Below are 15,563 nucleotides of genomic sequence, written 5' to 3' on the forward strand. Positions count from 1 at the left end.
TCTAAGATTCTTTTGGTGCAAAATTAAAAATTTTAACATTAAAATTAATGAAAAAATATATCTTTAAACGTATAATAGAAAATTTTAGAAAGTACTTAGTTTTAAATGTGTTCTTGCTAATTGACCAGTTTTACCTATTCGGCACGACACATATATATATATATATATATATATATATATATATATATATATATATATATATATATATATATATATATATATATATATATATATATATATATGGTGTATCGGCAAAGAACATAAGTTTGAAAGAATTAAATTTGCATTTTTAAAATTAAAATGAAATACTCTCAATTGATCAGTTAATTTTTTTCCCAGCAGGTAATTTAGGTGAATTTATTTACGAGATTACGTTTTCCTTCCTGGGAAAAAATATGTATATTAATAACATTTGTAGTAATAAATGTAGAATAATGAAGAGTGAAGGAAGAGAGGAAAGAAAATATAAATAACAGAATGGTGACTTCGAAATTTGTAGCCATTTTGACCTTGTATTGACCTGTTAACTACTGTGTTGAAAATGACTCGATGGAACAATGGCTTCCATGTGACATTAACAAGTTTGTCCGGGCGTTACCTATTTTAGCTGCCGCTCAAGGCCGTTAATGGATTGGAAGGATCGCTAACGTATTTTAACGGTCGTCAACGGACGTTAACGGCTTTGAAGACTTTCTCACGACTGTGATCATGAGGGAACAGCAGCAGCAGCAACAGCATCGCTCCCAGCTGGGAGGGTACAGTGTCATGCCCACACAGCTGGGCAGAAGGCACGCCGGAGCCATGCCCAGAGTGACGGAGAGGAGGCGATCCAGGAGCCTCTCTAACAGGCAGGCGGCGCTGAAGGGGTGTAGGGGCGCCCCTTGCCGAGCCGACAGCAGCGAGTCCTTCACCTCCACTAAGAATGCCATGAAAAGTGCCATGGGCAGTAACCCTGGCAGCGGGAGCAAAGACAGGTCAGTTCACACTTCCTCCTGCCATGAGAACAGACAAAACAGTCCACAGTGCCTCTTCCTCCTGCCATGAATACAGGTAAGTCAGTCCAGTGCCTCGTCAACCTACTATGAGTACAGGTTAGGTCAGTCCATAGTGTCTCTTTCTAAGAGGAGGAATTATAATGTCATGCATTGTATGGGTACAGAAAAGGTAAGTTCACAGTGCCTCTTCCTCTTACCATGAGTACAAATAACTCAGGCAAAACCCCTTTTTTTATTTTCTCTTAATTTATACAGAGCGTCCTGTTAGTGCGTCACTAGGTCATTTGAGTGACATTTGTAGTGGTTCGTAGTACCTGACAATTCCTTTGATACGACAAACAATGATCGACTAACGCCCATATACCTTTTAACTGAAGGTGAAGAGGGGCAGTGAGTGCGAGACGTGCCCATATGTCTCGACCTACCTTTAGTACAGGGAAATACACAAACATCTATCTTTTCCCTTTCGCTTTAATTATTCTGTCTTACCTTCTCACTTTCTTATAACAGAGTTTGTCTTGCTATTACATGAGACTCGAAGCCTCAACACTCCTTGTGCTGTATAACTTCATAAAGCCCAGCACTGATGACTGAATTCCTGCTTAAGATTCCGTTGAAGAACTCTCAGGTGACAAGGCTCAAAAGGATGATGAACGAAAGTGAACAAGAGATAATGTTTGGTGTGGTACTTTGTTACTCGTGATAACTGGTTAGACTGGCACTAGCTGTAACGATGCTAATGCCCCTCGCCTACTGATGGAGGTGACCAGAAGTTTTGGTTTCTATTGTTGTCGTATTCCACTCAACACTAAATCTGTGTAAGTCATTCAGCGAAAGGAATGGTGGAAGCATATTAGTGAGGTCCTGTGCAAAATAATAATAATAATAATAATAATAATAATAATAATAATAATAATAATAATAATAATAATAATAATAATAATAATCTTTATTTCTACATGTACATGTACAAGGTTAGGTTAGGTTAGGTAAGGTTCGTCAGGAAACAGGACAAATGTTTCCTGACGCGGGTCTTAGTCAGATGATGACCCGCCTTTGGAGCTTTTGGTCATCTGACCGAGGCCTTCCGCTGGCTTACCGGTCAACCCCTTTAAAAATTATGGTCATTTATAATCATTTATATATTTTTTTTTTCATGTACAAGGTATACAGGCCTAGATGACATCAATAACGTACTACTATACAGAAAGCCCCAGGTTATGCAAAGCATTTCGGGCAAATTAGGTCAATTTTGTTCCAGGATGCGACCCACACCAGTCGACTAACAACCAGGTACCCATTTTACTGATGGGTGAACACTGGACAGCAGGTATCTTAGGGAAACACATCCTAATGTTTCCAGACGTACCGATTAGTTCCTGTATAGACAAATACAGTGTCTACCTACTGAGGCTCGCAGGACCCTATGTCTAGCCCTTATACAATGCCATATGGATTACGCTTGCTCTTCATGGTACTCTGCCTTGACAAAAAAACTGAAAGATAGACTGCAAATCACCCAGAACAAAATCGTAAGATTCATCCTGGGGCTGGGACCAAGAGAACATGTAGGCCAGGATGAATTACAGCAGTTGGATATGCTGAATGTTGAAGACAGAGTAAAACAACTGAAGCTAAATCATGTTTATAAATTGCTCACAAACAGTGTCCAGAATATCTTGCTGTCAATTTTGTCAAGGTTGTGAGCCAAAGCAATCATAGTACTAGGGGGAGAGAGCACAACTTTGTAGTACCCACAGTCATTGGCCAGGCGTCAAACACCTTTTATTGTACAGCAATAAAGGAATGGAACAGACTACCCGCACATGTCAAAGCCAGTCATAGCATGAACCAGTTCAAGAAGAGTGCCAAAAGGTGTCTGATGAATGTAGCTACAGAAAGGGAGGGGAATGATTTTCTATTATTTAGCTAACATACGTGTAAATTTTATCTTATTCCTAGTAATGACCCTAGTATTGTAGATAATCTTAATGACCCTCGTGTAGTAGATAGTCTTTTTAGTATGATAATAAGATGTTATCTTCATTGTAGAATAATAAGAAAATATTATAACCTTTATATTATAATAATAAGGTAAAAGGACCCCAATGGAAATAAGTCACTCTGTCTGACTTTTTTGTGTTATCCCAGGTTCTCTACACATATGCTGCTATGTATGATAATTCTATGTAACTGTATTTGTGTATACCTGAATAAACTTACTTACTTACTTACCATTGCAGAAACTGGTGCAGGACATCCTTTAAAAAAACGCGTTTTCTATGGATTGCATCGTTTAACAGAAAGTTTAAATTTGACCCGCAACTCATTAGTATGTTCTGTGGTTCGGTTGGCAACGCTCTCGCCTCATACTCAGTGTCTGGAGCTCAATCCCCGACACGGATGGAAACGTTTGGCATGTTTCTTTACACCTGCTGCCCCTGTTCACCTGGCAGTAATTAGGTACCTAGGTGTTAATCGACTGGTATGGGTGGCATCCTGGGGGACAAGATTGAAGAACCACAATGGACAAAAATACAGACAGTCCTTGATGACTCACTGACTGTCTTGAATTGCATTAGGTTTCTAACCCTCCCACGGGGTTAAAAATCCTAACAAATTTTATCTTAGTATCAAAAAGTATATTCTCGAAATTTGCTGTTTTTATTTAAGTTAGTACTAAAATGCGTTTTCTATAAATAGTGCTTCTTAACAGAAAATGAAAAAATGTTTTACCCCCAACTCATCAATATAGAAAATTAAATTATTGGGGATACTGTTGTCCTCGAGGCCCTCAGATGCAAGGGGCCGCAAGGCTCACAGGTCTCTTGTGGCTTTGCAGTAGCGCCTTCGAGTCACATTCGAAGAACCTGGGTTCGATTCTGGGATGGGCGGAGACTTTGGGTGTGTTCCATAACCCCTGTTGCTCTGTGTTCACTTAACAGTAACTAGGTACCTGGGTGCTAGGTGTAACCCAGGAAGACCAACAGTTGCACGGTCCAGGGACAAGGAAGAAGAAATCTCCCGATCCTGGGAGCAGTATGACCAGCATCAGTGTTCCTGTCTGGGGACCAGTATGACCAGCACAAGTGTCCCGGTCCAGGGACCAGTATGACCAGCACCAGTGTCCTGGTCCAGGGACCAGTATGACCAGCACCAGTACCCCGGTCCGGGGACCAGTATGACCAGTACCAGTATCCCGGCCCAGGAACCAGTATGACCAGCACCAGTTTCCCGGTCCAGGGACCAGTATGACCAGCAGCAGTATTCCGGTCTGGGGACCAGTATGACCAACATCAGTGTTCCGGTCCAGGGACCAGTATGACCAGCACCAGTATCCCGGTCCGGGGACCAGTATGACTAGCACCAGTGTCCCGGTCCTGGGGTCAGTATGACCAGCATCAGTGTTCCGGTCTGGGGACCAGTATGACCAGTACTAGTGTCCCGGTCCAGGGACCAGTATGACCAGCACCAGTGTCCCGGTCCAGGGACCAGTATGACCAGCACCAGTATCCCAGTCCAGGGAACAGTATGACCAGCACCAGTGTCCCGGTCCAGGGGTCAGTATGATCAGCTTCAGTGTTCCGGTCTGGGGACCAGTATGACCAGCACTTGTATCCCGGTCCAGGGGTCAGTATGACCAGCACCAGTATCCCGGTCCAGGGACGAGTATGACCAGCACCAGTGTCCCGGTCCAGGGACCAGTATGACCAGCACCAGTATCCCGGTCCGGGGACCAGTATGACCAGCAGCAGTATCCCGGTCCAGGGGTCAGTATGACCAGCACCAGTATCCCGGTCCAGGGACCAGTATGACCAGCACCAGTGTCCCGGTCCAGGGACCAGTATGACCAGCACCAGTATCCCAGTCCGGGGACCAGTATGACCAGCAGCAGTATCCCGGTCCAGGGACCAGTATGACCAGCACCAATGTCCCAGTCCAGGGACCAGTATGACCAGCAGCAGTGTTCCGGTCTGGGGACCAGTATGACCAGCATCAGTGTTCCGGTCCAGGGACCAGTATGAGATTAGAGAGATTTTGCCACCGAAGTGGCTAGTTTATTGTGCACCCCATATCCATCCTGTGGACGGTAGCGCGAGAGCATATGGATACACAAAAGGCCTAGGAACTAGGCCCCAAAGGGTTAACAGGAATACATATGGATTTATATCTACATATCTATAGTTCACTTATCTGTTACAAGCAAATTTAGGAAATTTGCTTAGTATATCTGGTATCTTATTTTCATTAATAAGATATCTTGACATGTCACATAGGTTATTATACTGTCTGTCTCTGTATTCCTCAATGAGTGGACAATTAAGCACATAGTGTTCAAGAGAGTGACCATATGCCTGATCACATAATTTACATTTAGTTTGATCATCATCTGTGTGTCTCCCAAACTGCCAGAAGTACTTGTAACCAAGCCTAAGCCTGGCCACTACAACATCAGTCAGTCTGTTCACATTGCAAGTTGCTCCATAAGCATACTTATCTACGTTCATGTTATCATAGTGGGTTATAGATCTACTCAGGCTTCTAACTGCATTCCTATAACAATCATTTTCATTATTTACTTCTCTCCTAATATTATTCCTAATGCTAGACACAGTTATACCAAAGTTATATTCTACATTCTCCTTCTGGGTACTCTTCTTGGCTAACATATCAACTTTATCATGAAGGAGTAATCCAATGTGTGATGGGATCCATAGCAATTGTACATTAATTCTTTTGTCCCTAATTTTTGAGTATCTATACCTGGCTTCTCCAATGAGCATGTTGTTGGAGTCATTATATGAGTCAAGAGCCTTCAATGATGACATAGAATCAGTAATGATGACAGAGTCAAGCTCAGTGTCATAGGTTAGCTTTAGCGCCATTAGGATTGCAAACAATTCAGTTTGCAGTGTAGACGCCCAGTTGTTAATTCTTATGCCTAACTCAACAAATTTATTATCGTTCTTAAGAAGGGAGGTGGCAACAAGAGCAGATGCACCCCTGCCAGAAGACTCCTGTTTAGATCCATCTGTGTATATAACTTGTGATAACTTATTACTACCAGCTAGGTGAGAAATTTCTTCTTGAGCAGTTGCTCTAACAAGAGATTTAAGGAAGGGATTACTAGCAATGAGCTTCTTGGGAGGGACTTGTAGGTATGTGATATTAAATGAACACATCTTCCATGGAGGGGTGAAATGCTCTTGTTGCCTACAGTGATACAGTTCATGCAGGTTATAAAACTTAATGCAATTGCACGTTTTCACAATCCATTTAGATCTGTGTGTATTTACCTCTAGACACTTGGTAAGATTCACTGTGACAGTGTCTGGTTCGTTTCTCAACATTCTAATACCGAGTACAGTGTTAATTTCAACAATCCTATCACTGATACTAGAAATACCAAGCTCCTTCCTCATGTTAAGCACTTTTGTAGATCTGGGACAGCCAAGAATAGTCCTGAGAGCTTCATTTTGCATTAACTCCAAGGGTCGGAGAGAACTTTCTCTAGCTAATATCAACATGGGAGCAGCATAATCAATTAAGGACCTAACATAGGCTATGTACATCATTCTCACGATTCTCACATTAGCACCATAGTTGGGATTGTAGCCAGCAACAGCTTTGAGAGCATTTAGCCTAGCTTTACATTTCTTGTTTAGTTGTGGTATAGTGGATTTGTTAAAGGGTACATCTACACCAAGATATCTGTAAGTTTTAACGTAGCTAATGATTTCACCCTGCAAATAGATGGGTGGGGGATGTCGTTTGCTTGTTAATATCTTTGTTTTAGAGGAAGATATTATGAGGCCTAGTCGATTACAAATTGCTTGAACTTCATTAAGAATGATATTCATCTTCTTATGCCCTGTTGTATGGATCATGATATCATCAGCATAGCTTATAGCTATATGTTTAGGTGAGGCAGGTAGAGCATTTAGGAGAGCATTAATCAGAATATTAAATAGCATGGGATTAAGAACTCCTCCCTGCGGTGTACCTAAAGACATTTCTTTAGAATCACTTCTGAAGCCTTGGTAAAGGACAGAGGATACTCTATTTGACAGGTATCCTATTATCCAGCAGAGTAAGCTACCACCAATATTCATTTTGGCTAGTTCATGTAGTATAACGGTTCTGTTCGCAATATCAAATGCAGATTTTAGATCAAGAAAAGTGGTAAAACTAGTAGAGGTGTGTGCAGTGAGAAAGGTGGAAATACAGTTCTGCACACTTTTACCTTTCATGAACCCAAAGAGGTAGGGGGAAAGTTGATGTCTGATTCTGTAATACAGTCTGTTAAGCATCATTCTTTCAAAAGTTTTACAAAGACAACTAGTTAAGGAGATCGGCCTAAATGTATCAGGCTGTTGGGGCTTAGGGATAGGCACAATGAGACTATTGGTCCAGGAAGTAGGAAGAACGCCCTCAATGTAACTGAGATTATACAGTGCCAACAGAGGGTTATCAGGCACGTGCCTTAGAGTTCTGAGAATATCATAGGTTATACCATCCTCTCCAAGAGCAGTTGATCGACCTTTGGTTAATGCATTATCTAATTCATACTCGGTAAAGAGGCAATCACTCTCATCAATATTTTGGCTCATAAAATTAATCACTTTCAACATTTCTTCAGAAGTACTCTCTAAATTTTTTCTAATATGAGATGGAAGGTTTTCAAGCCTGGATGTTTTGGACCAGTCATTTATGAAGTCATTTGCTTTTTCAAGAGGAAAGGGATGAGCAACATTGCCAGTCTTTTTCCTGGTTATTTTATTTATACCTTTCCAAGCCAAACTCAAAGGGGTGGACCTATTTAATCCACTAACAAACTGTTCCCATTCCTAACAAAAAGGCACAATACCGTGACTGGAACGATACACAAATAACCCGCACATAAAAGACAGAAGCTTACGACGACGTTTCGGTCCGACTTGGACCATTGACAAAGTCACACTAACAGAGGAGGAGCAGAACGGCTATATATAGGCAGGAAGAGGTGGAGGTAGTAGTAGTGGTAGAAGTAGTAGTAGTAGTAGTACAAGAATTGTATATAATACCGACAGGATGAAATGACACATGCACAACACCCGGGCATCCCCACCGTGGGGATGCCCGGGTGTTGTGCATGTGTCATTTCATCCTGTCGGTATTATATACAATTCTTGTACTACTACTACTACTACTTCTACCACTACTACTACCTCCACCTCTTCCTGCCTATATATAGCCGTTCTGCTCCTCCTCTGTTAGTGTGACTTTGTCAATGGTCCAAGTCGGACCGAAACGTCGTCGTAAGCTTCTGTCTTTTATGTGCGGGTTATTTGTGTAATGTTCCCATTCCTGTTGCCTAAGTTCTTCCTTTCTATTCCTTGCATTTGTTAGTGCAGCTTGGAACGTTCTGAGCAGGTCTGGGGTTCTACATTCACGGTATGCTTTACCAATCCTCCTAGCTGCATGTGTTAGATTGCGCAGCTGTGGATCATTATAGTATTTACATTGGTTTTTATTGTTATTTATAGTGGAGGGTCTTTGTTTCCTATTCCTGCCCACTTGATCTGTGAGAACACTCTCAATAGTGGTAATTAAATCATCATTAAATTTTTGTGTGCCAATGGGCTCGTAATTCTTATACCATTGATCCAAGTGGTTAATAAAGTTGTCTCTGTGTTCTGGTTTGAGAATAAGTTTCCTCCTTCTGTATTTAGCTCCTTGATTGCTGGAGATGTGATCAAGATTGACAGTTGTTAGTCTTGGGAAGTGATCAGATAGAAGATCATCAACTATGACAGAGTCATGCATCGTATATGATGTATTAAATCCAAGACACAGATCTAGTATGCCACCATATATGTGAGTAGGCTCAGTAGTGCCCACAATTCGAACATTATCATGCTCATTTAGCAATCTCACTAGTTTAGTTCCATTGGTGTTTGTTATAGATCCACCAATATTCTTATGTCTGGCATTAAAATCTCCAAGAATGATGGTAGGTTCACTATTGATGCGATCTGGTAAAGCATCAGGTCGAAGCTGGTTCGCTGGGGCATAGAGATTAAAAATGTTTATGGAAAAATCGCCTGCATATACTTTGACACCATGATACTGCATGTTAACTCGACTCTGCAAGGAAAGGAGTGAATGTGGCAAGTTCTTTCTGACATACATCACACAACAGTTGGTTGACCTTAGGTTATAAGCTGCATATCCAGGCAAGTTTGGTGGAGGTGCTCCATCTTTCAATCTACATTCCTGCAAACAGATGACATCAATATTCTTAGTTGCACTAATATGATGTAAGTCAGGCAACCGCTTCCTGGTGGAAGCAATGTTCCATGAAAAGATTTGTAATGTATCCATTGTAGTGAGTTATTACAATCTCTTGCTCATAAGATGGTAAAACTATTATGCTTTGACTGCAGTGTGCAGACACTTAAGAGCAAATAGCATAGTTTGTACGTCTTTATCTTCAGGACCTTTATTTTTAAGCATTTTTCGGCATATTGGCAGCCAGTTCCAAGGCAAGTCTTGAAGGCAAGAGTCATGGGCTTCTTTCTCACAAATTGCTGGAAGCTGAACGGAGATTGCTGCACTTTTGACATCATCACCATGCTCAAGAGCATCATCCTGATTACATATATTTATTAAACTTGTCAGGATCTGTTCAAGATGCTCAATTTTTTTCTGGAAATTTGTTATAATATGAGGAAGGTCAGGCGAATCCAATGCCTCTCCGGAGGATGGCACTTCTGGGTTAGTGCTTTCTTTAACACCTATCACCTTAACAGGTACCATGGTTACATTAGTGTTCTCTGTTTCATCATTCATTGCAGGTAGGTCCTGTGCATCTGACTCATCTCCAATTTCCAGGGAGGTTACCTGTGTGGTGTCCGTCTGACTGTTGTAGTTGTGTGTATTGGGAGAAATAACAAACTCATCCCCATATTCAGGTGTAGCCATAGGTATCTGTAGTGGCAGACCAGTAGTTCCATATGTGCTAGCAGGGATGGCTAGCTCCTCCACAGCTGGTGTGTGTGACCAGCACCAGTGTTCCGGTCCAGGGACCAGTATGACCAGCACCAGTGTTCCGGTCCAGGGACCAGTATGACCAGCACCAGTATCCCGGTCCGGGGACCAGTATGACCATCACCAGTATCCCGGTCCAGGGACCAGTATGACCAGCACTAGTGTCCCGGTCCAGGGACCAGTATGACCAGCAGCAGTATCCCGGTCCAGGGACCAGTATGACCAGCACCAATGTCCCAGCCCAGGGACCAGTATGACCAGCAGCAGTGTTCCGGTCTGGGGACCAGTATGACCAGCACTAGTGTCCCGGTCCAGGGGTCAGTATGACCAGCACCAGTATCCCGGTCCAGGGGTCAGTATGACCAGCACCAGTATCCCGGTCCAGGGACCAGTATGCCAGCACCAGTGTCCCAGTCCAGGGAGCAGTATGACCAGCACCAGTGTCCCGGTCCAGGGACCAGTATGACCAGCACTAGTGTCCCGGTCCAGGGACCAGTATGACCAGCAGCAGTGCTCCGGTCTGGGGACCAGTATGACCAGCATCAGTGTCCCGGTCAAGGGACCAGCATGACCAGCACCAGTGCCCCGGTCCAGGGACGAGTATGACCAGCACCAGTATCCCAGTATAGGGAGCAGTATGACCAGCACCAGTATCCCGGTCCAGGGACCAGTATGCCAGCACCAGTGTCCCGGTCTAGGGACTAGTATGACCAGCACCAGTATCCCGGTCCAGGGACCAGTATGCCAGCACCAGTGTCCCGGTCCTGGGAACAGTATGACCAGCGCCAATATCCCGGTCCAGGGACCAGTATGACCAGCACCAGTATCCCGGTCCGGGGACCAGTATGACCAGCGCCAATATCCCGGTCCAGGGACCAGTATGACCAGCGCCAATATCCCGGTCCAGGGACCAGTATGACCAGCACCAGTGTTCCGGTCCAGGGACCAGTATGACCAGCACCAGTGTTCCGGTCCAGGGACCAGTATGACCAGCACCAGTATCCCGGTCCGGGGACCAGTATGACCAGCACCAGTATCCCGGTCCATGGACCAGTATGACCAGCAACAGTGTTCCGGTCCAGAGACGAGTATGACCAGCACCAGTATCCCGGTCCATGGACCAGTATGACCAGCACCAGTATCCCGGTCCAGGGACCAGTATGACCAGCACCAGTATCCCGGTCCAGGGACCAGTATGACCAGCACCAGTATCCCGGTCCAGGGACCAGTATGACCAGCACCAGTATCCCGGTCCAGGGACCAGTATGACCAGCACCAGTATCCCGGTCCAGGGACCAGTATGACCAGCACCAGTATCCCGGTCCAGGGACCAGTATGACCAGCACCAGTATCCCGGTCCAGGGACCAGTATGACCAGCACCAGTATCCCGGTCCAGGGACCAGTATGACCAGCACCAGTGTCCTGGTCCAGAGACCAGTATAACCAGCACTAGTGTCCCGGTCAAGGGACCAGCATGACCAGCACCAGTGTCCCGGACCAGGGACGAGTATGACCAGCACCAGTATCCCGGTCCAGAGCAGTATGACCAGCACCAGTATCCCGGTCCAGGGACCAGTATGACCAGCACCAGTGTCCCGGTCCTGGGAACAGTATGACAAGCGCCAATATCCCGGTCCAGGGACCAGTATGACCAGCATCAGTATCCCGGTCCAGGAACCAGTATGACCAGCAACAGTGTTCCGGTCCAGGGACGAGTATGACCAGCACCAGTATCCCGGTCCAGGGACCAGTATGACCAGCGCCAGTGTTCCGGTCCAGGGACCAGTATGACCAGCACCAGTATCCCGGTCCAGGGACCAGTATGACCAGCACCAGTGTTCCGGTCCAGGGATCAGTATGACCAGCACCAGTATCCCGGTCCAGGGACCAGTATGACCAGCACCAGTATCCCGGTCCAGGGACCAGTATGACCAGCACCAGTGTTCCGGTGCAGGGACCAGTCCCACTCCTATTATTATTATTATTATTATTATTATTATTATTATTATTATTATTATTATTATTATTATTATTATTATTATTATTGCTTGGTTCTCTATTCGTTAATTTCCAATTATAACCAAAAAGAATTTCCTGTTTAACGGGAAACGGTGAGAGGAGGAAAAGGAAAATAGCGAGCCGTGCTCACAGTGCCCCGCCGTGCACACAGTGCCACGCCATGCACCCACAGTGCCACGACGTGCACACAGTCCCACGCCATGCACACACAGTGCCACGCCATGCACACACAGTGCCACGCCGTGTTAGTTTAATATCTTATTATGTACCCCATACCCATCTTGTGTGTGGTAGTCAAAAGATTACAGAGGCACATAATGGTTCCAGGGACTGGACCACAGAGTTCTGATAGATGAACAAGGTACAAAGGTAATGAATCATGTAAGTCCATTTACTTACTTACATTTGTACATGGGTACAATCATGAACAAATTATAGATTGATGAGCAATTCACACGTCCACACCCGGTCACAACTATGCCGTGCACGGCGTGCATGGCGTGCATGGCGTGCATGGCGTGCATGGCGTACACGGCGTGCACATACAGGAATTATAGGTACAAGCATCGACAGATTGATATAAGTGGTATCGATGTCGATACCACTTATATCAATCTGTGCCACCCCTCCTAGCACCTAGCCACCCTTCCTAGTACTAGCCACCCCTCCTAGCACCTAGCCACCCTTCCTAGTACTAGCCACCCCTCCTAGCACATAGCCACATCTCCCAGCACCTAACCACTCTTCATAGCCACCCCTCCCAGCACCTAGCCACCCATCCATCTTAGCACCTAGTCACCTTCCTAACACCTAGCCACCCCTCCTAGCACCTAGCCACCCTTCCTAGTACTAGCCACCCCTCCTAGCACATAGTTACATCTCCCAGCACCTAACCACTCCTCATAGCCACCCCTCCCAGCACCTAGCCACCCATCCATCTTAGCACCTAGTCACCTTCCAAACACCTAGTCACCCCTCCTAGCACCTAGCCACCCTTCCTAGTACTAGCCACCCCTCCTAGCACGTAGCCACATGTCCCAGCACCTAACCACTCCTCATAGCCACCCCCTCCCAGCACCTAGCCACCCATCCATCTTAGCACCTAGTCACCTTCTTAACACCTAGCCACCCCTCCCAGCACCTAGCCACCCCTCTCAATACCTAGCCACCCCTCTTGGCACTTAGCTACCCTTCTCAGCACCTAATACCTAGCCACCTCTCGCAACACCTAAACACCCATCCTAAAACCTAGCCACCCTTCCCAGCACATAACCACCCCTCCCAGCACCTAGCCACCTCTCCCAGCACCTAGCCACATCTCCTAGTACCTAGCCACCCCTCCTAGCACCTATCCATCCCTCACAGCACCTAGCCACCCTTTCCAACATCTAGCCACCTCTCCCAGCACTTAGCCACCCCTACTAGCATCAGACCACCCTTCCCAGCACCTAGCCACCCCTCCCAGTACCTAGCTACACCACCCTGCACCCAGCCACTCCTTCCAGCACCTAACCACCCTTCCCAGCACCTAGCCACCCCTCCCAGCACCTAGCTACACCACCCTGCACCCAGCCACTCCTTCCAGCACCTAACCACCCTTCCCAACACCTAGCCACTCCTCCCATCACCAAACCACCTTTCCCAGCACCTAGCCACTCCTCCCAGCACCTAGCCACTCCTTGCAGCACCTAGCCACCCCTCTCCTTTCCCCCTGAGTAGCATAACTCTTATGGGTTTAGCGCTCCCCCGTGAATAAACTAATTATAGAAATTATACGCCACTTGCTTGCTCTCTCTCTCTCTCTCTCTCTCTCTCTCTCTCTCTCTATTTTACTCTGCCAAGACCTCTGGATATCTTCAATATCGTGGTCATGGCTCCTCCAGTTATCGTAGCTATTCTTTGGACTGTACTACCTTCACCTGGCTGTTGATGTGCCGGGCTCCACGCTGGCACTGCGCACTCGAAATATCCCTCAGATCACATATATCTGAGAGATAATCCTTGATTAGCCATTCATTTCTACTCACGAATCACATTTCTCCTGGCATCCTTTAGTGCCTATTAGCAGGCAGGAGGATCAAGCCTACACCATTTTCTTAGGCTGAATGACCCGTAGTTTTTCGTCTCTGTTCCTTTTAGTTCACTGTTGTCAAAGGCAATCTCGGTATATTTTCTTCTAGTTTTTTGACGTTATCAGGTGTGGGTTACATGATAATAATAATAATAATAATAATAATAATAATAATAATAATAATAATAATAATAATAATAATAATAATAATAATAATAATGATAATAATAATCTTTATTTCTACAATTATGTGATACAGCTTATACAAGCCATAGCTGATATCAGTGACATACTATATAGAAAGCTCTTTGTTGTGCAGAGCATTTCGGGTAACTTAGGTTAATTTTGTCCCCCAGGATGCGACCCACACCAGTCGGCTAACACCCTACTTACTGCTAGGTGAACAGGAACAGCAGGTGTCTTAAGGAAACACGCCCAAATGTTCCCACCTGTACCGGGTGTGAGCTGAGTACGCTACCTACCGAGCCTCTGGTGATATGCTCACTCTTAGGATCTCTTGGCAAGAGCTAAGCGCAGAGGCGGATGTTATTTGCTAGTCCAGCTAATTCAGTTCTGTATTCACCAAAGGTAACTACTTTCCTGTATAGTATCTTAGCCAATCAGAAGCACGATTAATCTTTGCCTTCTAGGATGTGTCGACCCTCCTAGAAAGGGGTTGCTAACTAGGTGCTGCGGCATTCTGATGTGTCAGAGGAAGAGTTGAGGGAATGGGGGATGTTACTTCGGTTCTAGGAGGAACTCAATCTTTCAAACTCTCTCACGCCTTTGGCTGGCTCACAACATGCCCGAGTTGGTTTATCTGTACGAGTCTGTTATACGGGAGCACTGAGAGTATTCTCATACTCTCTCTAAAATTTCTATTCTCTATTTTCTCTGAATTTTGTACATAGTGGATCTAGACTCTACATACTTTCTGGGATCTGGCCGAGTGGCGTAAGTACGACGTACTTTGATGCAGTGTGCGTAGGTTCAAATCCTGCTGTGGACTGAGAGATAATGTTTGTATACAATTTCGCCCATTTGCGAATTGATGAGCATAGATTCTGGTGTTTGCAAGGCATACTAAACTATACATTCCTAATTATTTTCTGATTGCTTTTGACGTCGCGGATAGCTGTTTCACAGAGAGGACAGGTAACGCAGCTCTTTGAAAAGAACTTGACTTCGTTATTTGTGTATTGTTCGTAAGATTCTCCCTAAGTGAGGATTTTAACTTTATTGTGAGTGTGGAGGTACAGTGCAATAGCGGATGTAGGAAGGATGGACGGGTGCGTGTGCGGGTACAGATGTGATGATGGTGATTGTGCAGAAGGTAAGCGTGGGCGTGTGGGTGTGTGAGTGTGGGGTTACAGGTATGGTGGTGTTAGGTGTGAAGACTCTGAATGTATGGGCATGTGTAGAGGTACAGGTGTGATGTTGGGTGTGG

General features: G+C 45.1%; 1 protein-coding gene across 1 annotated transcript in view; it reads left to right on the top strand.

Annotated features, from left to right (window-relative positions):
- Positions 1-351: 351 nt before the first annotated feature.
- The window catches only part of LOC128687592 (serine/arginine repetitive matrix protein 2-like), a 60,234-nt gene continuing 45,022 nt past the window's right edge, over positions 352-15,563 (top strand). The window contains exon 1 of the mRNA XM_053775133.2: positions 352-974. Within this exon, the coding sequence (XP_053631108.1) occupies positions 709-974 (266 nt within the window). The 5' untranslated portion in view covers positions 352-708. The remainder of the gene's footprint in view (positions 975-15,563) is intronic.

This window comes from Cherax quadricarinatus, chromosome 11, assembly GCF_038502225.1.
Source record: "Cherax quadricarinatus isolate ZL_2023a chromosome 11, ASM3850222v1, whole genome shotgun sequence".
NCBI classification, from domain to species: domain Eukaryota; kingdom Metazoa; phylum Arthropoda; class Malacostraca; order Decapoda; family Parastacidae; genus Cherax; species Cherax quadricarinatus.